We start from the raw sequence: 22,562 nt of genomic DNA, 5'->3' as shown, positions 1-22,562 counted from the left end.
GCAGTCTGTTATAGCAGCAAAGGGGGGACGAACTCCATATTAATGCCCATGATTTTGGAATGTGATGTTCGACGAGCAGGTGTCCACATACTTTTAATCATGTAGTGTATCTTGCTCAATAGGAAGGTCAACCTCATAAAACTATTGACTGGCATGCTAATTAGGAAGCTGTAGGCTTTTCACTCTGGCTCACACCCACCAATCCACAGGAGGGTGAGGACACGGGGGCTGGTTTAATGTTTGGCTGAATGACTTTGTTGTTAGATTTCCATGGTGCTGGGTTGTATCTGTAGCTGAGTGCCACCGCCTACACATTGTATCTCAGTGCCTGAATTGTACCTCTGAGTCCTGTTGTGAAGGCTTTGAGAATGACAACAAGAGCAGGAAGTGCACAGAGCTGGCTTGTTTGCAGTAACTCTAATCAGTTCAATACAGGAAAGACACAGGACATGTGAAGTGTATACAATATATCTCCTATAGCTTTTTGATCTTTGAAAAGTGCAGGCAACACTCATCAACAACAATCCATATTGACCTTAAACTCCACTACCCACGTCCCACTCATTTAAAATCCCATGACAGTTTAAACACACAAGAAAAGACAACAAACACGGGATTGACATACTGTACATTTTGTTTTATTAAGTAAATGCCAAGGCCCTTGCAGTATGCATTAAAATGCAAACCGTCAAGGCTGATAAATTCCACACTAAGGGTCATAGCAGAGGCTGTTTGGGTTGTTGGGAGTGCAGCAGCAGCGATACAAACACAGAAACCCCTTAAGCACATTGACCGTCTGTCCCGTCACACTGTGGATGGATGGACTGAGTCACATCAGTCGTAGTCGTTGACACAGTGCTGTTAAGTAGCCAGAGATTTTTACAAGAGGACATAGAGCAGTAGCTACAGAACATCATGCATTCATATAGTGCTGCTGTTTTTCTCTTACATAAAGGATATCAGGGAGACCATGAACCTGGCTTGTTTTCTTATGTGTTCTTCTTTTTACCAAGCAGAAAAGACAAATAATATCAATTTATATAAACAAAATACATTCTTAGAAAAAGTTGGTTCAAATAGTTCAGTTTAATATTTTTCTTATTTGTATATATTATATATAGACTGTATTCACATACAGTACCAGTCAAAAGTTTGGACACACCGACTTATTCAAGGGTTTTTCTTTATTTTTTAAATTATTTTCTACATTTTAGAATAACAGTGAAGACATCAAAACTATGAAATAACACGTATGGGATCACGTAGTAACCAAACGATTGTTAAACAAGTCAAAATATATTTTGTATTTTAGATTCTTCAAATTAACCACCCTTTGACTTGATGATAGCTTTGCACACTCTTGGCATTCTCTCAACCAGCTTCATGAGGAATTATTTTCCAACAGTCAATGCTTAGCACTTGTTAGCTGCTTTTCCTTCACTCTGTGGTCCAACTCATCCCAAACCATCTCAAATGGGTTGAGGTCGGGTGATTGTGAAGGCCAGGTCATCTGATGCAGCACTCCATTACGCTCCATCGCTCTCCAAACCAGATGGGATGGCATATTGCTGCAGAATGCTGTGGTAGACATGCTGATGAAGTGTGCCTTGTATTCTAAATAAATCACTGACAGTGTCACCAGCAAGCACCCCCACACCATCGCACCTCCTCCTCCATGCTTCACGGTGGGAACCACACATGCGGAGATCATCTGTTCACCTACTCTGCGTCTCACAAAGACACGGCGGTTGGAAACAAAAATCTCAAATTTGGACTCATTAGACCAAAGGACAAATTTCCATCGGTCTAATGTCCATTGCTCGTGTTTCTTGGCCCAAGCAAGTCTCTTCTTCTTATTGATATCCTTTATAAGTGGTTTCTTTGCAGCAATTCGACCATGAAGGCCTGATTCACACTGTCTCCTCTGAACAGTTGATGTTGAGATGTGTCTGTTACTGGAACTCTGTGAAGCATTTATTTGGGTTGCAATTTCTGAGGCTGGTAACTCTAATGAACGTATCCTCTGCAGCAGAGTTAACTCTGGGTCTTCCATTCCTGTGGTGGTTCTCATGAGAACCAGTTTCATCATAGCGCTTGATGGTTTTTGCGACTGCACTCAAAGAAACTTTCAAAGTTCTTGAAATGTTCTGCATTGACTGACCTTCATGTCTTAAAGTAATGATGGACTCGTTTCTCTTTGCTTATTTGAGCTGTTCTTGCCATAATATGGACTTGGTCTTTTACCAAATAGGGCTATCTTCTGTATACCACCCCTACCTTGTCATAAAACAACTGATGGGCTCAAATGCATTAAAAAGGAAAGAAATTCCACAAATTAACTTTTAACAAGGCACACCTGTTAATTGAAATGCATTCCAGGTGACTACCTCATGAAGCTGGTTGAGAGAACGCCAAGAGTTTTCAAAGATGTAATCAAGGCAAAGGGTGGCTACTTTGAAGAATCTCAAATATAAAATACATTTTGATTTGTTAACACTTTTTTGGTTACTACGTAATAAGGGCTCCCGAGTGGCGAAGCAGTCTCAAGCATTGCATCTCAGTGCAAGAGGTGTCACTACAGTCCCTGGTTCGAATCCAGGCTGTATCACAACCAGCCGTGATTGGGAGTCCCATAGGGTGGCGCACAATTGGCCCAGCATCATCTGGGTTTGGCTGGGGTAGGCTGACATTGTAAATAATAATTTGTCTGACTTGCCTAGTTAAAAAAAAGGTTAAATTAATATATATACTGTACATATTCCATATGTGTTATGGAACATATGGAATATATGGCTTTGATGTCTTCACTACTATTCTTCAATGTAGAAAATAGTAAAAATACAAAAACCCTGGAAGGAGTAGGTGTGTCCTAACTTTTGACTGGTACTGTATATTGTTTTGTTGTTGCACATTTTACATCACAGAGTTTTAGCGGCCCTCAAGTAAACAAATAATAATCATATATTAATTCATTATTTTATAATATTTATTTTATATAGCGCTTTCATTTTACAAATAATCTCAAATACGCTTAAAAACAAAAAGCAAAAGTACTTGTAGTTCTTGGGAGGAACAAAGACATTCAGCAATAGGAACAATGAACAGAGTTGCCTAATTCTCCCCAAATATAAACAGAAAGTTATCCGTTAAAAGCTTAATCTATATGCGCCAGTAAGTAGCAGAGAGACTCAGATAAAAGAAATCCATTACGTTTCAATCATGCTTGCGGCCATTTTAGTTTGCAAACAAAGGAAATACTAAAGAAAGAGAGCAGGCAAGCATAAGAAGCTAAGAAATAAAGGAAGAAAGAAAGAAAAAACACAAGTAACTGCAGAGTTGGTGACCATTGGAAATATATTCTTTATCACAAACAAATGTCAATGACATGTTTAGAATGTAAACAGGATTACTCAGATCAGCCCTGCTAAATGGCCTTCACATAATGCTCATTGAAAAGGCTGTTTAATTACCTTTTGCCTAAAGTGGGAAAATTAAGGTAAACACAGTGCTTTGACAAAGGATGAATATCATACATTTAATTTTTATTAAGATATCATCCTCAACCTTCTTTTACAATGAAGTGAACTCTACTTAGTTGGATTGCCATGACAACAACCAAAAGTAATGATCTAATTATTTATTTCTTGAAAATGCAGAGAGAGAGAGAGAAAGAGAGAGAGAGAGAGAGATAGAGAGAGAGAGAGAGAGAGATAATTATTATCTTGGCAAAGGAGAAACGCTCACCAACAGGGATGTAAACAAATTTGTGCACAACATTTGAGAGAAATAAGCGTTTTGTGAGTATGGAACATTTCTGGGATCTTTAATTTCAGCTCATGGGATCAACACTTTACATGTTGTGTTTATATTTTTGTTCAGTGTAGTTCTTGACTTGATTTCTCAGATTTCTCTCGTGAAGGTTTTGAATTGTCTCTTTAGAGAAACGGCACGGTGGTTTCACAAAACAAACAAAACTAAATGGAATTCAAGTAATTAAACAGACGTCGGTCAATTAGTTGTTTAATAACCCCCCGAAATTGGAAATGTCGGTTAATCGCTCAAACCTAGCTATTCAAGATCTGCTATTCAAGATTTCTCCCATTTAAGATTCCCGCTATTTATTCCAGATCTGATGACATGGGGATGAGAAAGACACTATGCTCAAACAGGGGTTCCTCTACATTGATAGTTACTGTACATGTCGCCATATATAACTCTGGTTACATGGTTAAATGAAGATGTCCCACTTAGGCCGTTTATCATATCATTTTTCTTTCACAGTTACGGTCTGATTAAGTGGTGGCTCTCCCATAGGCACCAATGAATTAGCAGCTGGGTCTGGTCTGCTTAGTTCATTGACTGTATATGAACCAGAAAAAAGGAGCGAGTTAGATGTCTCGCTTCCTTTTCCGTCTCTGGTAATGGTTGGTCAAGGACAGCAAACAAAGTAAAGCAACCCAACCTCTTGATTCACTTAAAATCATGACTCCTTTCCTCACTCAGTTACCATTGGAAATATGTACCATATATGAAGTTATTTCAAAGCTATCAGACAGCACCCCAATACCTCAGCATTTGGTCTTAGCGAATAAATAGGAAGTCAGCCAGAGATATGTGCCATAGTTTTTTTCCCCCTTGATAATATTGTATACCATTTAGAAGATGCAGAGCCTTCTAGATTATAAGCATTGGTTTTTGTGTGTAATTGTTAAATATTGGCTATGAATGTATACAGAAGATACACATGTATAGGCTCTCCCACGGCATGACATTTCAAACATTGCAACAGCTTTCGTCCACATTTTAATGCAGTTCCTGTTGGAAATCAGACCACAAAATAGGGAGAAAACGCTGCTACTCTGACAGCCAGGCGGAGAGACAGAGAAACAAATGCATTTTGATGGACTGTCAAGCAAATCTGGTTCATAGTTCTTCACTGCACCCATTTATGTATTTTTTTTCTCTCCCTTTCAAAAAAAAGAATTCACACCAAAACAGGGTAGACCAGCTCAGACTGACAACATTTCAGCCTTGTACAGTATATGTTGAAATGCATTAGATTCAGTTGGTTGGGAATGGACCTTAGACTGAATCTCCAATCAAAGCATTGTGACCTTGTTTACCATAAGTAGTCCTGCAAATATAAAACTTTAGCAAAGGGGTTTGATTCTAACATTAAATAGCTAACAGTATATTTATGTACCAATATTCTCATCTTGCTCATGCATCAACAAAGAGGCTGGTATAATACTAGGTACACATTATGATGCATAATGAAATCAGAAAGTAATCAATTTCGGAAAATAAACAAGAAAACGCATCTCAAAATTCTAAAAAAACAAAATGTTTCAAACCTTGCTACAGACTAAGTGCAGAGCCTGACCATGATGAAGCTGAACTGGTATATAAAAAGAACAAACATTTTTTACAGTACAAAACTTGGCACAGTATTCTCGATCAGCTGTAGTGTCTGTCACTCGTTTCCCCGCCCCCCTGCGGCGTACGGCCCTTCCGATTGGTCCACATCAGAACCCCACTTACGGTTCTACGAGCAGAACACCCTGACAGAGAGAAGGAGAAGGAAGAGAGAGACAGACAGAGAGAAGGAGAAGGAAGAGAGAGACAGACAGAGAGGAGGAGAAGGAAGAGAGAGACAGACAGAGAGAAGGAGAAGGAAGAGAGAGACAGACAGAGGGGAGGAGAAGGAAGAGAGAGACAGACAGAGGGGAGGAGAAGGAAGAGAGAGACAGACAGAGAGGAGGAGAAGGAAGAGAGAGACAGACAGAGAGAAGGAGAAGGAAGAGAGAGACAGACAGAGAGAAGGAGAAGGAAGAGAGAGACAGACAGAGAGGAGGAGAAGGAAGAGAGAGACAGACAGAGAGAAGGAGAAGGAAGAGAGAGACAGACAGAGAGAAGGAGAAGGAAGAGAGAGACAGACAGAGAGGAGGAGAAGGAAGAGAGAGACAGACAGAGAGGAGGAGAAGGAAGAGAGAGACAGACAGAGAGGAGGAGAAGGAAGAGAGAGACAGACAGAGAGGAGGAGAAGGAAGAGAGAGACAGACAGAGAGAAGGAGAAGGAAGAGAGAGACAGACAGAGAGGAGGAGAAGGAAGAGAGAGACAGACAGAGAGAAGGAGAAGGAAGAGAGAGACAGACAGAGAGAAGGAGAAGGAAGAGAGAGACAGACAGAGAGGAGGAGAAGGAAGAGAGAGACAGACAGAGAGGAGGAGAAGGAAGAGAGAGACAGACAGAGAGGAGGAGAAGGAAGAGAGAGACAGACAGAGGGGAGGAGAAGGAAGAGAGAGACAGACAGAGAGAAGGAGAAGGAAGAGAGAGACAGACAGAGAGGAGGAGAAGGAAGAGAGAGACAGACAGAGAGGAGGAGAAGGAAGAGAGAGACAGACAGAGAGGAGGAGAAGGAAGAGAGAGACAGACAGAGGGGAGGAGAAGGAAGAGAGAGACAGACAGAGAGAAGGAGAAGGAAGAGAGAGACAGACAGAGAGGAGGAGAAGGAAGAGAGAGAGACAGAGAGGAGGAGAAGGAAGAGAGAGACAGACAGAGGGGAGGAGAAGGAAGAGAGAGACAGACAGAGGGGAGGAGAAGGAAGAGAGAGACAGACAGAGAGGAGGAGAAGGAAGAGAGAGACAGACAGAGGCGTTACTCATCCAGCTCACTCTGTAACAAGGCCTTTGATCACATACATTATTATGCCGCTTTTTAATGAGGCATTGTGCAAACCAGACTTATTTCTTAATTCATATGACAAATGTATAAAAAGGAGGCTATTATCTTTAAAGGCGCAATCCGCAGTTCAGACAACAACAAAATGCCACCCTCCACTGTTTCGGTCAAAAGCTGAGGGATGGGGCTAGAGAAATGTAACCACTTTTAAATTCATAGACAGAGCTATGACCATCCATGATATAAAAATTGTTTTAACCATGTTTTGAGGCTATACAGTGTTTGCTTACAATTACATTGTTTACAAACAATGGAGTAAAACAAGCTTGTATTTTTGGTTCTGATGGGGTACGAAAGTTGAACTAAGCTCATGAGTCATTTTGAAGTTATATTCTGCAAGAATCAATGGGTGTATTTCATTCATTTAATAGTGCAAAAAATGGATGTACCATTGGAAGATTGCCCCTTTACGAAACAATGGAATGGAATTATAAATATACGGAGTGAATGGAAAACACAACAGAGCCACTTGTTAACACTGTGATCCGGTTGGTTGAGTTGGATCCCTTTTCAACTGGTTTCTATGGTTACCCATTCTGCATTTTGAAAACAGTCATAAACCAGACCAGAGACTGCATCTCCAGTGTATCTACAGCCTGCAGGTCCCTCCCACCAGTATGGCACAGTATGTAAAAACAGCAGAGATGTCCCAGGGACAGTGTGTGGCTGTGAACGAACAAAAGGGGAACACAGTGAAAGCTGCGGGGGTAAACTAAAGACTCACTCGTCAGAGTCCTTTTTGCTTTCCTCAATGTAGGCGATGGATTCCGAACGCAGCCGGTTGGTGACCTCGTACGTACGCAGCGTGACACCGAAGATGTCCTCGTGATAGCGGTTTTCGTCCTGCGAGGAGAGAAGATAAGGTGTGTGTGTGTAATAAAATGGCCACAGGATTACGCCATAGATGAAGTGAGGTTAGATGAGTACAGGAAGATCAAATAGATACAGTGGGATCGGTGGGGACAGAGAGGAAAGACGGATACAGTGGGGACAGAGGAAAGACGGATACATTGTGATCGGTGGGGACAGAGGGGAAGGACAGATACAGTGGGATCGGTGGGGACAGAGAGGAAAGACGGATACATTGTGATCGGTGGGGACAGAGGGGAAGGACAGATACAGTGGGATCGGTGGGGACAGAGGAAAGACGGATACATTGTGATCGGTGGGGACAGAGAGGAAAGACGGATACAGTGTGATCGGTGGGGACAGAGGGGAAGGACAGATACATTGTGATCGGTGGGGACAGAGGGGAAGGACAGATACAGTGTGATCGGTGGGGACAGAGAGGAAAGACGGATACATTGTGATCGGTGGGGACAGAGGGGAAGGACAGATACAGTGGGATCGGTGGGGACAGAGGGGAAGGACAGATACAGTGGGATCGGTGGGGACAGAGGGGAAGGACAGATACAGTGGGATCGGTGGGGACAGAGGGGAAGGACAGATACAGTGGGATCGGTGGGGACAGAGAGGAAAGACGGATACAGTGGGGACAGAGGAAAGACGGATACATTGTGATCGGTGGGGACAGAGGGGAAGGACAGATACAGTGGGATCGGTGGGGACAGAGAGGAAAGACGGATACATTGTGATCGGTGGGGACAGAGGGGAAGGACAGATACAGTGGGATCGGTGGGGACAGAGGGGAAGGACAGATACAGTGGGATCGGTGGGGACAGAGAGGAAAGACGGATACATTGTGATCGGTGGGGACAGAGGGGAAGGACAGATACAGTGGGATCGGTGGGGACAGAGGGGAAGGACAGATACAGTGGGATCGGTGGGGACAGAGAGGAAAGACAGATACATTGTGATCGGTGGGGACAGAGGGGAAGGACAGATGCAGTGGGATCGGTGGGGACAGAGGGGAAGGACAGATACAGTGGGATCGGTGGGGACAGAGAGGAAAGACGGATACATTGTGATCGGTGGGGACAGAGGGGAAGGACAGATACAGTGGGATCGGTGGGGACAGAGGGGAAAGACGGATACAGTGGGATCGGTGGGGACAGAGGGGAAGGACAGATACAGTGGGATCGGTGGGGACAGAGGGGAAGGACAGATACAGTGGGATCGGTGGGGACAGAGGGGAAAGACGGATACAGTGGGATCGGTGGGGACAGAGAGGAAAGACGGATACATTGTGATCGGTGGGGACAGAGAGGAAAGACGGATACATTGTGATCGGTGGGGACAGAGAGGAAAGACGGATACATTGTGATCGGTGGGGACAGAGGGGAAAGACGGATACAGTGCAGTGCAATGTACAGTACGGTCCAGCATCGTCTTGAAACATGTTTTCAATAGCCAGGGCTTGGATAAAACCGTTTCTTAGTTGATCATTATCATTTAAAAATGAGTTTGATTCTGTTTAGTCAATAGTGATCCAGCCATTCTGCTCATGTGGATCTTTGATTCCAGTCTTTCATGTACAGTATTGATAGTCTGTACAGTTGGTTGTCTGGTGGTCTTTACCCATTTGCTTATTCAAATCTCTGAAACGTGCGTTTTTGGTTTCTCTTTCTTTGAGTCGGTAATGTAACAACCTTATTTAAATCCCACCAAACAAATCCTGAACGTGTCTGAATGTGTCTGTCATATTCTGAAAACCGTCCATAAAAAGGTGTCATCTGCCAATGTCCAAATCACATGACTTACATTTACTCTGTACTTTATGTTTCAGTCGTTCAGTCAGTCGTTCAGTCAGTCAGCTAGGTTAGTTAGTTTAGTGTTCAGGATAGCGAAGCCCGTTGTCCTTACTCTGAGTTTGCTGATGTAGAACCCTGCGTCCTCCAGCGTCATGTTTCCCTGCAGTTTGATAATCTGCTGGACGGTCTTGAGGACGTCCCCGGCCATACCCACGTCCCCACACACGTAGATGTGTCCTCCCTCTTCCTTCAGGCACTGGTACACAGTCTCCGATAGCTGCTCACAAAGCACATCCTGCACATATGTCTGTGTCAGAGAGCGACAGGAGAAAGAGGGATTTAATCAATCAGATGGAGAGAGCTACAGGGTCAAAGAGAGTGGAAGGCAACAAACAGATTGTAGCGATGGAGCATCGGGTTTGTTTAGAATCCTACGTACATGGTGGCCTGTGTGAGGACAGTATTTTCCAACCGGAAGAAAGTAACAGTGGGAGTCAAGCACAGGAGGTAGATGGCACCTTAATTGGGGAGAACAGGCTCGTGGTAATGACTGGAGCGGAATTAGTGGAATGATATCAAATACATCAACCACATGGTTTCCAGGTGTTTTATTCCATTCCATCTACTCCGTTCCCAGACATCATTATGAGCCCCTCAGCAGCCTCATGTGGCGTCAAGGGAAAAGACAAACACAGGGATAAGGGATAGAGATATCCATACGTTTTATCTCCCACATGGCCTCTGTCTATGTTGCTGTGTCTTTACTGCCAAAGACACAGTGTCATGTTTAAACTCAAAATGGACTAAACCAAGTGTTTAAGGTTAACAGTACCTTAGGTCTGCCAGGCTCTCTGGAGTAGGCTGTGTACAGCTCTTTGAACACGTCCTTGTTCTTAGCCTGGATTGTCTCCTCCTTGTAGATGTGGTCTATCTGGGACTGACGACATCCAAATACCAGGATCATAGGGCAGGATTTGATCCCTACGGAAGCAAACACCACATTACTTCACCTTTCACAGAACTATACATGTTCTAGAGTCATCTAAAGACTACAGTGTATATTTATGAAGTTCTGTCTGTGAGGTTGAATAAGCACAAGTGATATTGGCTGCACAATGTGTGGTTTATTTGACATTTTTATTAAAAGTCATTATCGAATAATTCCCGCATGCAAGAATTAAGATCAAGTGTGAAAATGCTTTTTCCTTTTTTGTACACAAACCTTTGTGTTCGTAGTCAAAAAGTTTCTGTTCCCAGAAGCTTCTGAAGGGGGCGATCCCAGTGCCTGGACCGACTAGGATACACGGAGCTCTGTGGTCCTTTGGCAATCGAAACGTAGGCGCACTAGAATCAGACATTTTTAATTAAGAGCACTAGATTCAAAGCATGTTTTCCATCAGAAATTACAATTGAAGGCATAACATAAAACTTTTAAATAAATGTACCAAATGATTGTAGAATGCACCATAAAGGCTATGAATCAAGACATTTTCATTTCTAATAACTAGAATCAAAGCATTTTTCTTTATCTTAAAATGTATTGATTTGTAGCCTTTATGTTTCATTCTACAATAATTTGGTACATTTATTATTTGAAATGTTTTACGTTATGCCTTCAATTATCATTTCTGATAAAGAAAAATGCTTGGATTCTAGTTATCAGAAATTCAAATGTAACAGAAGAAACAACCAATGATAGTCAATTTAGTCAATGATTGTAGAGGACACCATATATGAGTCAATGTTGGATATGAATCATATGGTATAATCATGTGCAGTGTTGTGACCTGCACTGACAGAGCTGAGTCAGCACATATGAATACACACCATATAACAATCAATGTTGACGTTTGTTATAGTCCAAACCACCACTTACAATCATAGAAAATGACATGCATTCATTCCATAAGAGTAAAGCAATCATGCAACAATAACACACAAACACAAAAAGAAGTAGAATGTTATACCCTCTGACAAAACAGGGGACCATTTCTTCTGCCTCTATTCTGTTGAGCCATGATGAACATACTCCATGGTGGATCGGGCCCTCTCCATCTGAAATGAGACAATTACCCATCATCCACTTCACCGGCGTACCGCCTCCTCTCCAAACTAACACTGAAGAGGACACATAATGCAGTTCCTAGGGCTAAGGGCATTTGTCTCCAGATTAGAGAAATGACTGTAATTTAACCATCATGCTCAGCTTCACACACATCACATCATATTGCGCACATCTCTGAGAAATCATAACCTTTACCATATGTAGGGGAAATAACCTCAGATCAGTGTCTAGGGCTAACTTTACACTTGTAAACACCACGTAACCTAGCGACAGCCCTTACCTCTAGTGTTGTAGAGCGTCATGCCATAACCACGCTGAAAAGACTAGCCTAAGGAACATGTAAAACTGACTAGATCAGTGTCTGAGGGAACTTCATCCTGCTCCTGTAAACTCAACACAGTCTAGCGCCCAGCCCTTACCCCTGGTTTTGTATGACACTACGGCCACGGTGAGGTGAATCTCCCCTGGGTGAACGTCTGGTGAGGAGCTGATAGAATAGTATCTGGGCTGGAGCAGGGGTAGCTGGGTTAACAGCAGAGTAGAGGGCATTTGGATGGAGGGAAACTCATCCAACACCTCCACCATGGTTGGGTTGTTATACCACTTCCACTTCTCATACTCCTGCAAGCCCTGAGAGGAGAGGAGTAGGAAAGGAGAGGAGAGGAGGAGGAAAGGAGAGGAGAAGGAGAGAGGTGGAGGAGAGGAGTAGAAAAGGAGAGGAGATTAGAGGTGGAGGAGAGGAGGAGAGGAGGAGGAAAGGAGAGAGGTGGAGGAGAGGAGTAGGAGGAGAAGAGTAGGAAAGGAGAGGAGAGTAGAGAGGTGGATGAGAGGAGAGGAGGAGGAAAGGAGAGGAGAAGGAGAGAGGTGGAGGAGAGGAGTAGAAAAGGAGAGTAGAGTAGAGATGTAGAGGAGAGGAGGAGGAGAGGAAAGGAGAGAGGTGGAGGAGAGGAGAGAGGTGGAGGAGAAGAGTAGGAAAGGAGAGGAGAGTAGAGAGGTGGATGAGAGGAGTAGGAAAGGAGAGGAGGAGGAGAGAAGTAGGAAAGGAAAGGAGAGTAGAGAGGTGGATGAGAGGAGTAGGAGAGGAGTAGGAAAGGAGAGAAGTAGGAAAGGAAAGGAGAGTAGAGAGGTGGATGAGAGGAGTAGGAGAGGAGTAGGAAAGGAGAGAAGTAGGAAAGGAAAGGAGAGGTGAAGAAGAGGCATGTTAATGTAATGTGCATTCAATATACCCTACTATAAGGAGCCATGCTAAAGAAAATGTTTTGCTTCAGAGAAAATGAGTTATTATGGTTGTTTCTCCAACTCCACACACCTGGTGGAGAAGATAAGAGGTGAGACATATATCTTAGTCAGACAACTCACAACAATCTCCTGATGTGATGATGACATTATGTATGATTGACTTCTGACATATTTTGGGCTTTCCGGCTTCAGTCATTATCTGAACTTCAAATCAAATGAAATGTTATTTGTCACATGCGCCGAATAGAACAGGTGTAGACCTTGCAGTGAAATGCTTACTGACAAGCCCTTAACCAACAATGCAGGTTGAAGAACAGCCGGAGCCTGAGTACCTTGTGTAAGCCACAGACACTGGGAGTCACGCAGCTCAACTGGGACGAAGACAAATAGCAAGGATAGCCGGTAGCTGAAGATCCCACTGTGGCTTGATGTCTGTTTTTTATTCCAATGTTTCTCTTTTTTTCCTCTTTAGTTTTTTTAGAATGAGTTGAACCACAAAGAGTGAGGCACTCACTCACTCGCCTGACCAACATAACGTTTTAAGACATTCACCAAAATTGACGTTTTTGAACTGTGGGAGTCTCTGTATGGGGAGAAAATGTGTCTGAGGGTTACCGGGCGCAGGGCTTAAATTCTATTGCGTCTGTGCAAGCTAAAACTTGTCTACTCTAAGGTTATTTCCAACAAGCGCAAAGTGCTTCAAAATGGTTTTCAATCACATAGAGGAAGGCATTCCTGTTTTTTTTGTAAACATATTGAATACACGGGTCAATTGTGCCTTGAGCACAGGGTGCCTCCGTTTTGCGATAAAGTGGAAATTCACAGCTACTGTATTGACAAGAAGAACGCATTCAACAGGGAGACATTCAAAAGGTTTACATTTTGGGGTTGAAAAATTCCCATGATAATAAAGCAAGACGTAAAAACCAAGATGATGCTTTTATTTCCACCTTCCCAACAAGTATTTGTACCTCTGTTTAATGTGCTCACTGTCTGTGACAAAAGGCATAATGAAAATGCTTGAAGAATCTAATGAATGCTAATCAAATTAATTACCTTAGCAGTCCTTTGTGGCTCAGTTGGTTAAAGCATAGTGCTGGTAACACCAGAGTCACGGGTTGGTTAAAGCATAGTGCTGGTAACACCAGAGTCACGGGTTGGTTAAAGCATAGTGCTGGTAACACCAGAGTCACGGGTTGGTTAAAGCATAGTGCTGGTAACACCAGAGTCACGGGTTGGTTAAAGCATAGTGCTGGTAACACCAGAGTCACGGGTTGGTTAAAGCATAGTGCTGGTAACACCAGAGTCACGGGTTGGTTAAAGCATAGTGCTGGTTTAAATCAGAGTCACGGGTTGGTTAAAGCATAGTGCTGGTAACACCAGAGTCACGGGTTGGTTAAAGCATAGTGCTGGTAACACCAGAGTCACGGGTTGGTTAAAGCATAGTGCTGGTAACACCAGAGTCACGGGTTGGTTAAAGCATAGTGCTGGTAACACCAGAGTCACGGGTTGGTTAAAGCATAGTGCTGGTAACACCAGAGTCACGGGTTGGTTAAAGCATAGTGCTGGTAACACCAGAGTCACGGGTTGGTTAAAGCATAGTGCTGGTAACACCAGAGTCACGGGTTGGTTAAAGCATAGTGCTGGTTTAAATCAGAGTCACGGGTTGGTTAAAGCATAGTGCTGGTAACACCAGAGTCACGGGTTGGTTAAAGCATAGTGCTGGTAACACCAGAGTCACGGGTTGGTTAAAGCATAGTGCTGGTAACACCAGAGTCACGGGTTGGTTAAAGCATAGTGCTGGTAACACCAGAGTCACGGGTTGGTTAAAGCATAGTGCTGGTAACACCAGAGTCACGGGTTGGTTAAAGCATAGTGCTGGTAACACCAGAGTCACGGGTTGGTTAAAGCATAGTGCTGGTAACACCAGAGTCATGGGTTGGTTAAAGCATAGTGCTGGTAACACCAGAGTCACGGGTTGGTTAAAGCATAGTGCTACCAATACCAAAGTTGTGGGTTCAATTCCCACTAGGGTCACACATAGTGAAATGCACTCACAGTACAGTAAGTCACTTCGAGTTAAAAGTGTCTGCTACTTCAAATAGAAATATGTTGTGTTATTCTATCCTGTGGAATCTATGCATTATTAAACATAAAGTCACAATGGACCTACAAAAATGCAATGTACCAGGTTCTTCCTAGCACTGAATTCCTTCAGATAAAACTGTACTGAACTGTCTAATTTCACCAGCAGGAAAATCTACTCCATAATGACAAAGCAATAACTGTTTTTTTTAAATCTACAATATCACATTTACATAATTATTCAGACCCTTTACTCAGTACTTTGTTGAAGCACCTTAGGCAGCGATTACAGCATTGAGTCTTCTTGGGTAGGACGCTACAAGCTTAGCACACCTGTATTTAGGGAGTTTATCACATTCTTCTCTGTAGATCCTCTCAAGCTCTGTCAGGTTGGATGTGGAGCATTTCTGCACAGCTATTTTCAGGTCTCTCCACAGATGTTCAAGTCCGGGCTCTGGCTGGGCCACTCAAGGACATTCAGAGACTTGTCCCAAAGCCACTCCTGCGTTGTCTTGGCTGTGTGCTTAGGATTGTTCTCTTGTTGGAAGGTGAACCTTCATCCCAGTCTGAGATCCTGAGCGCTCTGGAGCAGGTTGTCATCAAGGATCTCTCTGTACTTTGCTCCATTCATCTTTCCCTCGATCCTGACTAGTCTCCCAGTCCCTGCCACTGAAAAACATCCCCACAGCATGAATCTGCCACCACCATGCTTCACCGAGGGATGGTGCCAGGTTTCCTCCAGACGTTATGCTTGGCATTCAGGCCAAAGAGTTCAATCTTGGTTTCATCAGACCAGAGAATCTTGTTTCTCATGGTCTGAGAGTCTTTAGGTGCCTTTTGGCAAACTCCAAGCAGGCTGTCATGTGCCATTTACTGAGGAGTGGCTTCCATCTGGCCACTCTACCATAAAAGCCTGATTGGTGGAATGCTGCAGAGATGGTTGTCCATCTGGAAGGTTTCCACTTTATTCTTGGGGACCTTCAATGCTGCATACATTTTTTGGTAACCTTCCCCATATCTGTGCCTCGACGCAATCCTGTCTCAGAGCTCTACGGACAATTCCTTCAACCTCATGGCTTGGTTTTTTGCTCTGACATGCACTATCAACTGTGGGACCTTATATAGACAGGTGTGTGCCTTTCCAAATCATGTCCAATCAATTTAATTTACCACAGGTGGACTTCAATCAAGTTGTTGAAACATCTCAAGGATGGTCAATGGAAACAAGCTGCAGCTGAGCTAAATTTCAAGTCTCATAGCAAAGTGACTGAATACTTATGTAAATAAGGTATTTCTGGTTTAAATATTTAATACATTTGCAAACATTTCTAAAAACCTGTTATTACTTTGTCATTATGGGGTATTGTGTGTAGATTGCTGAGAAACAAATAAATATATAATACATTTTAGAATAAGGCTGTAACGTAACAAAATGCAGAAAAAGTCAACGGATCTGAATGATTTCCGAAGGCATTGTATACCCATTGATTCTTGAAGAATATAACTTATAAATGCCTCATGAGCTTAGTTCAACTGTCTAACCACATCAGAACCCAAAATATACGCTTTTTTACTCCAATGTTTGTAACAATGTAAACGTAAATAAACACAGTATAGGTTCAAATCATTGGGCTCTATTCAATCCGTATAACGGATATTCAGCATGATTGAAATTTAAAGGTAATTAGGAAAATTAGGAAAATACCTTAACATCTCTAACGCTTCAGCAATACAGATTGAATATAGGCCATGGTTAACACTATGATTTTGATATCATAGATAGTCAGTCCTCGCATCCATACCTGTCTCTATGAAGTTGAGAGTGGTTACATTTCTTCAGGCCCTCTCAGATTTTTACCAAAACAGAAGCAGAAGTGACCGCTTTGTTATTGTTTTATTTAAGGATTCTAGCTTTCATTTACATTTTTGTAGGTGTTGATACATTTTTCTTTAGGGCCAATCAAGTCAAGTCTGACATTTTAAAGTGGGAATTACAAACAGGAGTATCATTCACACCAAAAATCTGAGGGGGCACAAAGTATGTGAGGATGGCTTGGGGTGGTCTGGAGGGGGGCTATGCCCCCTGTCCGTAAATTGGAGAATTTTGAAATTTTTCAAATACCTGAAACACCTTATTCCTGCAATCTAAAGCCATAATCATTATGCTTAATTCTATGTATTTTTTTTTATCTAAAGTACATTTTTCGGCATATTAAAGCATACCTCTTGAGCTGTCTGTATCCTCCTGACTGATGGTTCTTTTTTAAAGGAACTAAATATGCTTCCCTGCATCTCTGTTAAAATCTAGGTAAAATATTGAAAGGAATGTGAGTCTGATTCAGTATTTAGTTATTGCTTGCTTTTCTATATTCTAACGTTGCCAGTAGGCATGCCAGCTAAGATAATTAGACAAGCTAGCTACTCTTGCTAGCTAGTTATAAGGTTAGGAGATAGGTTCCCAATCTGGGCTAGCTAAAGCCAACTTCATAAAATTGCTAGGTAGCTTGTAGTATTACAGATTTGTTATTTATTTTTTAAATAGGACAAATATGAGGGGACACGTGCCCCTGTGCCCCCTATGGGCATGATGACTCTGATTACAAACTTTAGGAGCCTTTTAAAGCATTTTCTGCTGTACAGGAAAATTATCTGCGATAACAGAGGGAAAAATTAACGTAGCAGATCTGTATGAGGACATTGCAAAGGAGACCCCTTGACTCTGGAGGGTCGACTGGTGGACCTTTTAACATACTGACTCAAGGATATAAGGTACATAGGATCTTAATTTGACCACTCTTTTATTGCTGCGCTTTGGGATTTATATAAATTCACTGAAAACCCACAAAAACCCACGGTTATATTAACAGTATTGCACTTTTCATGTAGTCTACTTTTAGCCAGCTAATAGCCTAACCACCGATCAAACAACATTATGGACTAGACATTCAAATGTTGCTGTGACAATATGGGTCAAATTAAGATCCTACATCTGTACATATGGTGAAACATACAGACTATATGGTTAGAACCGTTCATTACCTTACTGAGGATCTCTAGCTTCTTCCTCTGCATGTCGTTAGTGGCCAGGGAGGCAAACTGCTGAAGCAGGACTGGGCTGGGGGGCGTGGTGATATCCAGGAAGTACTGGAAGGCCTGGTAGATGGTGCAAGGGGGGATCCGAGGTTCCTCCAGCCAGTTACTGATCACACCTTCAGATGGACAAAACAAGCACAAAAGTACATTTGATGGACACTCTTATCAAGAGCGACATACAGGAGCGTGTGCAAGTGCCTTGCTCAAGGGCATATCAACTGTTGTTTTTTTCTTCACCTAGTTGGCTCTGGGATTCAAACCAGTGACGTTTCAGTTACTGGCCTAACGCTCTTAACAGCTAGGCTACCTGCCGCCCACTTAGAACAAGTTCAGTATTTATTCTAGTGCATCAATAATATAACACTACAATAGCATGATGTATGAGTAGCCTACACAACCTGTGAATGCCAGTGTAAAATGTTAAGCACTGCTTAAAAAAATGCAAGTATTTGAGCATTAAATAGTCAAGTATACTGTACACTGTGCATAATGTAAACCACCATAAATCCTCCTAATAAGACCTGCATATCCAATATCAAACTCTGTTTGTTCTTTATTGTCTAATATTGAATGAAGAGCATGGAGGGCTTCCTAAATACAGGTTGTATACATAACATAGAGTTCTACTAACCCAGTGCTGTGTTCCTCTCTTCCAGGAACTCCACCTTAACGATTTGATTGACAGGTGGACCGTCCTCTAGTTTCTCTATGAGGGCCGTAACCAGGTCCTCATGGTTTCCAGGGAAGATGCCCAGATGGTCACCGGGCTGGTACGCCAGGCTGTCCTCGTTATTTGTGTGGAGTCTAACAAATATGGTGGAGCGACTGCTAGGGGATTCAGAACTGTGGTTACAGTTGGTGGTTACAGTTTGTGGTTACAGTTGTGGTTACAGTTTGTGACTAGAGTTTGGGGTTAGAGTTTGTGGCTAGAGTTTGTGGTTAGAGTTTGGGGTTATAATTTGTGACTAGAGTTTGTGACTAGTTTGGGCTTAGAGTTTGTGGCTAGAGTTTGTGCTTACAGTTTGGAGTTAGAGTTTGGAGTTTGTGACTAGAGTTTGTGGCTAGAGTTTGGGGTTAGAATTTGGAGTTAGAGTTTGTGGCTTGAGTTTGTGGCTAGAGTTTGGGGTTGGAGTTTGGGGTTGGAGTTTGTAAACATTGTACAGTTTGTGGTTAGAGTTTGGGGTTAGAGTTTGTGGTTAGATTTGGTAGTTACAGTTTGTGGCTAGAGTTTGGGGTTAGAGTTTGTAGTTACAGTTTGTCAACATTGTACAGTTTGGGGTTATAGCATCTCATATCAACCAAGGCTAGAGTAAAATCATAAAACATACTTATTGAGCTAGCTATACAATACTGTGAGAACAAAATCTACCCACTTGGATGTAGAACTCTGGAGGTTTTTACTCTGTATGATCTTGGCTCCATAGATCTTCTTCTTGTGGATGCTGTATAATGCTGTTGAAGGACACATTCACAAAGGTTAATCAATGAAAGCATTTGAGCTATTCTATACTGTACTGTAACAAATTCACTTTGATCAGATAAATACTCCTTTTCCACCCTTTACATATCATGACACTTCCTTATGAATGATTTATGAAGTAGCTATATAGGCCTTATAAAGGGTTTATAAAGGCTTCATAAGACATTTTTTTAAAGCTATGTTTTGTTTAAAGTGAGACAGGGTTTTCAATGAAACCTTATACCTTGTGTTAGGGCAGGGGCCTCAGCTGTGTATGTGAGGCGGAACCTGCTCTTCTTCCAGCTACGATCGTTACTGATCAAAGAATCGTGTGCCTTCTCGATGTTCACATCACCGATGCAGAACACATCACAGGCAGCCTTGACAAACAGACACAACCACAGGCGTTTATAAGGACAGGTATTCAAAGCTTTGCTTGTTTAACAGCACATTTTAGACCACATTCAGAGCTCTATCTTTCACAGCTGATAGGCTTTTTACAGATGCATTTTGAGCGGTTTATAAAGATGAATAATGCACTAAATGCAGAAATGAACATCCTGGTGTCAGGACTTCCGCCGAAGTTGGTGCCTCTCCTTGTTCGGGCGGCGTTCGGCGGTCGTCGTCACCGGCTTTCTAGCTGCCACCGATCTAAGTTTCTTTTTCCATTTGTTTTGTCTTGATTGTACACACCTGGTTCCCATTACGTTATAATTTATTCCCTATTTAACCCTCTAGTCCCCACATGGTTTTGTGCGTGTTTGTTCTTTGTTTAGTGTTCAAGACTTCTGTGAGCTGGTGTGTTTTCCCTGCGTGGAAATGTTGTTTATTTTCGAGTAAAGTACGTATTTTACTCAGTTCTGTGTCCTGCGCCTGACTCCGTCCTAACCGCTGCACATTGACACATGACACCTGGTCTGCACATAAACATAAGATCATCATCCCACTGTCAAGGTCTGGCTGCCTGAAGCATTAGCTCAACAAAGAACGCATGACTCAACAGGCTGTCAGAGTGTGGGGGGTTGTTCTTAATTTACTACTGAATATAACTCTACAGACCATGCAGACACATCATACCAGGTGTGCCAGAATTCTCTGACGCAAATATTGTTCTGTGTAGTCCATTATTAAGACCATTACCGCTATTGATTTGATGCTGACAACCATACAAAGGAATTGCTCAAAAGAGCTTATTTCTGTGTGTGCATGCCTGTGTGCACGCGGACGTGTAGGCCTTCATGCATGTAAGTGAGTGTGTTCCGTGCCCCACAAGGACTCCCCCCAGTCACCCAACCTTGAAAACCTTCTTGGTCCAGGACTCCCCAGTCACCCTACCCTTGAAGACCTTCTTGGCCCAGGCCTCCCCAGTCACCCCACCTTGAAAAGCTTCTTGACCCAGGACCCCAGTCACCCCACCTTGAAAACTTTCTTGACCCAGGACTCCCCAGTCACCCCACCTTGAAGACCTTCTTGGCCCAGGCCTCCCCAGTCACCCCACCTTGAAAACTTTCTTGACCCAGGCCTCCCCAGTCACCCCACCTTGAAAACCTTCTTGGCCCAGTTTCTGAAGGACTCCTCCTGGCCACACAGCTCATCTCCCTCCCCCATGCGTAGGATGCGCTCCCCCCCCAGCTCCTCGAACAGCGTGTCCACAGCGTGGGCAAAAGCACAGAAGTGTGGGTAGGCCCTGGAGCCAAGGCCAAACACTGAGAACCTGGAGAGAGCGAGAGAGAGAGGGAGAGAGAGAGATGCACACATGTGCAGGCACACACACAGAGTTTAAATTGATTTGATTCAGACAACCATACAAGGGAATTGCTCAAAAGAGCTTATTTCTTCCTCCCTCTGTCCTCTCAGAACACTATACAGACAGTATAAAGGGATGAGTTATCACTTCGTCTGACGTTTTCTGTTATCTTGCACCAGATGGCCCCTGTCTGTGTTAGTAAAAAGGAGACATTTCCACCCCCGTGTAGCCATCAAAACACAGGTTTAATAAGCAGTCCAAGACGTCTTTGGGTTCTCTTCAGACAGACAGAGGGCTTTGTCTCCCTGTTGTAGCTTGGCTATCATCTATACTCACAAGTCTGTCGTTTTTGTTAACCTGTTAAACTCTGTTTAAGCACAATGTGAAAAATATATTTGAATTTAACCATACAAATATTTTTTGGCAATCAGATTGCACTTCAACCCACATTGGCCAATTTTAAAGTTGGATTGGGCTAGCTTACTGTACCTGACGTTGGGCTAGCTTACTGTACCTGACGTTGGGCTACCTTACTGTACCTGACGTTGGGCTAGCTTACTGTACCTGACGTTGGGCTAGCTTACTGTACCTGACGTTGGGCTAGCTTACTGTACCTGACGTTGGGCTAGCTTACTGTACCTGACGTTGGGCTAGCTTACTGTACCTGACGTTGGGCTAGCTTACTGTACCTGACGTTGGGCTAGCTTACTGTACCTGACGTTGGGCTAGCTTACTGTACCTGACGTTGGGCTAGCTTACTGTACCTGACGTTGGGCTAGCTTACTGTACCTGACGTTGGGCTAGCTTACTGTACCTGACGTTGGGCTAGCTTACTGTACCTGACGTTGGGCTAGCTTACTGTACCTGACGTTGGGCTAGCTTACTGTACCTGACGTTGGGCTAGCTTACTGTACCTGACGTTGGGCTAGCTTACTGTACCTGACGTTGGGCTAGCTTACTGTACCTGACGTTGGGCTAGCTTACTGTACCTGACGTTGGGCTAGCTTACTGTACCTGACGTTGGGCTAGCTTACTGTACCTGACGTTGGGCTAGCTTACTGTACCTGACGTTGGGCTAGCTTACTGTACCTGACGTTGGGCTAGCTTACTGTACCTGACGTTGGGCTAGCTTACTGTACCTGACGTTGGGCTAGCTTACTGTACCTGACGTTGGGCTAGCTTACTGTACCTGACGTTGGGCTAGCTTACTGTACCTGACGTTGGGCTAGCTTACTGTACCTGACGTTGGGCTAGCTTACTGTACCTGACGTTGGGCTAGCTTACTGTACCTGACGTTGGGCTAGCTTACTGTACCTGACGTTGGGCTAGCTTACTGTACCTGACGTTGGGCTAGCTTACTGTACCTGACGTTGGGCTAGCTTACTGTACCTGACGTTGGGCTAGCTTACTGTACCTGACGTTGGGCTAGCTTACTGTACCTGACGTTGGGCTAGCTTACTGTACCTGACGTTGGGCTAGCTTA

The 22,562-nt window shown here is 43.3% G+C and overlaps 1 protein-coding gene across 3 annotated transcripts in view; it reads right to left on the bottom strand.

The window, feature by feature from the left end:
• Positions 1–616: 616 nt before the first annotated feature.
• LOC139545006 (nitric oxide synthase 1-like) overlaps positions 617–22,562 on the bottom strand; it is an 85,389-nt gene continuing 63,443 nt past the window's right edge. Inside the window, exons 18-29 of one of the 3 annotated variants that reach the window (XM_071352312.1) lie at positions 20,872–21,046; positions 19,577–19,712; positions 19,247–19,325; positions 18,505–18,701; positions 17,820–17,989; positions 11,876–12,086; positions 11,359–11,446; positions 10,614–10,735; positions 10,224–10,372; positions 9,504–9,698; positions 7,465–7,583; positions 617–5,561 (exon numbers count right to left, since the gene is read on the bottom strand). In XM_071352312.1, coding sequence (XP_071208413.1) covers positions 5,546–5,561; positions 7,465–7,583; positions 9,504–9,698; positions 10,224–10,372; positions 10,614–10,735; positions 11,359–11,446; positions 11,876–12,086; positions 17,820–17,989; positions 18,505–18,701; positions 19,247–19,325; positions 19,577–19,712; positions 20,872–21,046 — 1,657 coding nt within the window. In that variant the 3' untranslated portion in view covers positions 617–5,545. Of the gene's footprint in view, positions 5,562–7,460; positions 7,584–9,503; positions 9,699–10,223; positions 10,373–10,613; positions 10,736–11,358; positions 11,447–11,875; positions 12,087–17,819; positions 17,990–18,504; positions 18,702–19,246; positions 19,326–19,576; positions 19,713–20,871; positions 21,047–22,562 lie in introns of those variants that run through there. The other 2 variants (XM_071352313.1, XM_071352314.1) reach the window with 2 other exon arrangements.

The sequence above is a fragment of the Salvelinus alpinus genome, chromosome 19 (genome assembly GCF_045679555.1).
Source record: "Salvelinus alpinus chromosome 19, SLU_Salpinus.1, whole genome shotgun sequence".
Taxonomy (NCBI): Eukaryota; Metazoa; Chordata; class Actinopteri; order Salmoniformes; family Salmonidae; genus Salvelinus; species Salvelinus alpinus.
Note: the sequence above shows the minus strand (reverse complement) of the source record. Positions and strands in the feature narration are given on the sequence as shown.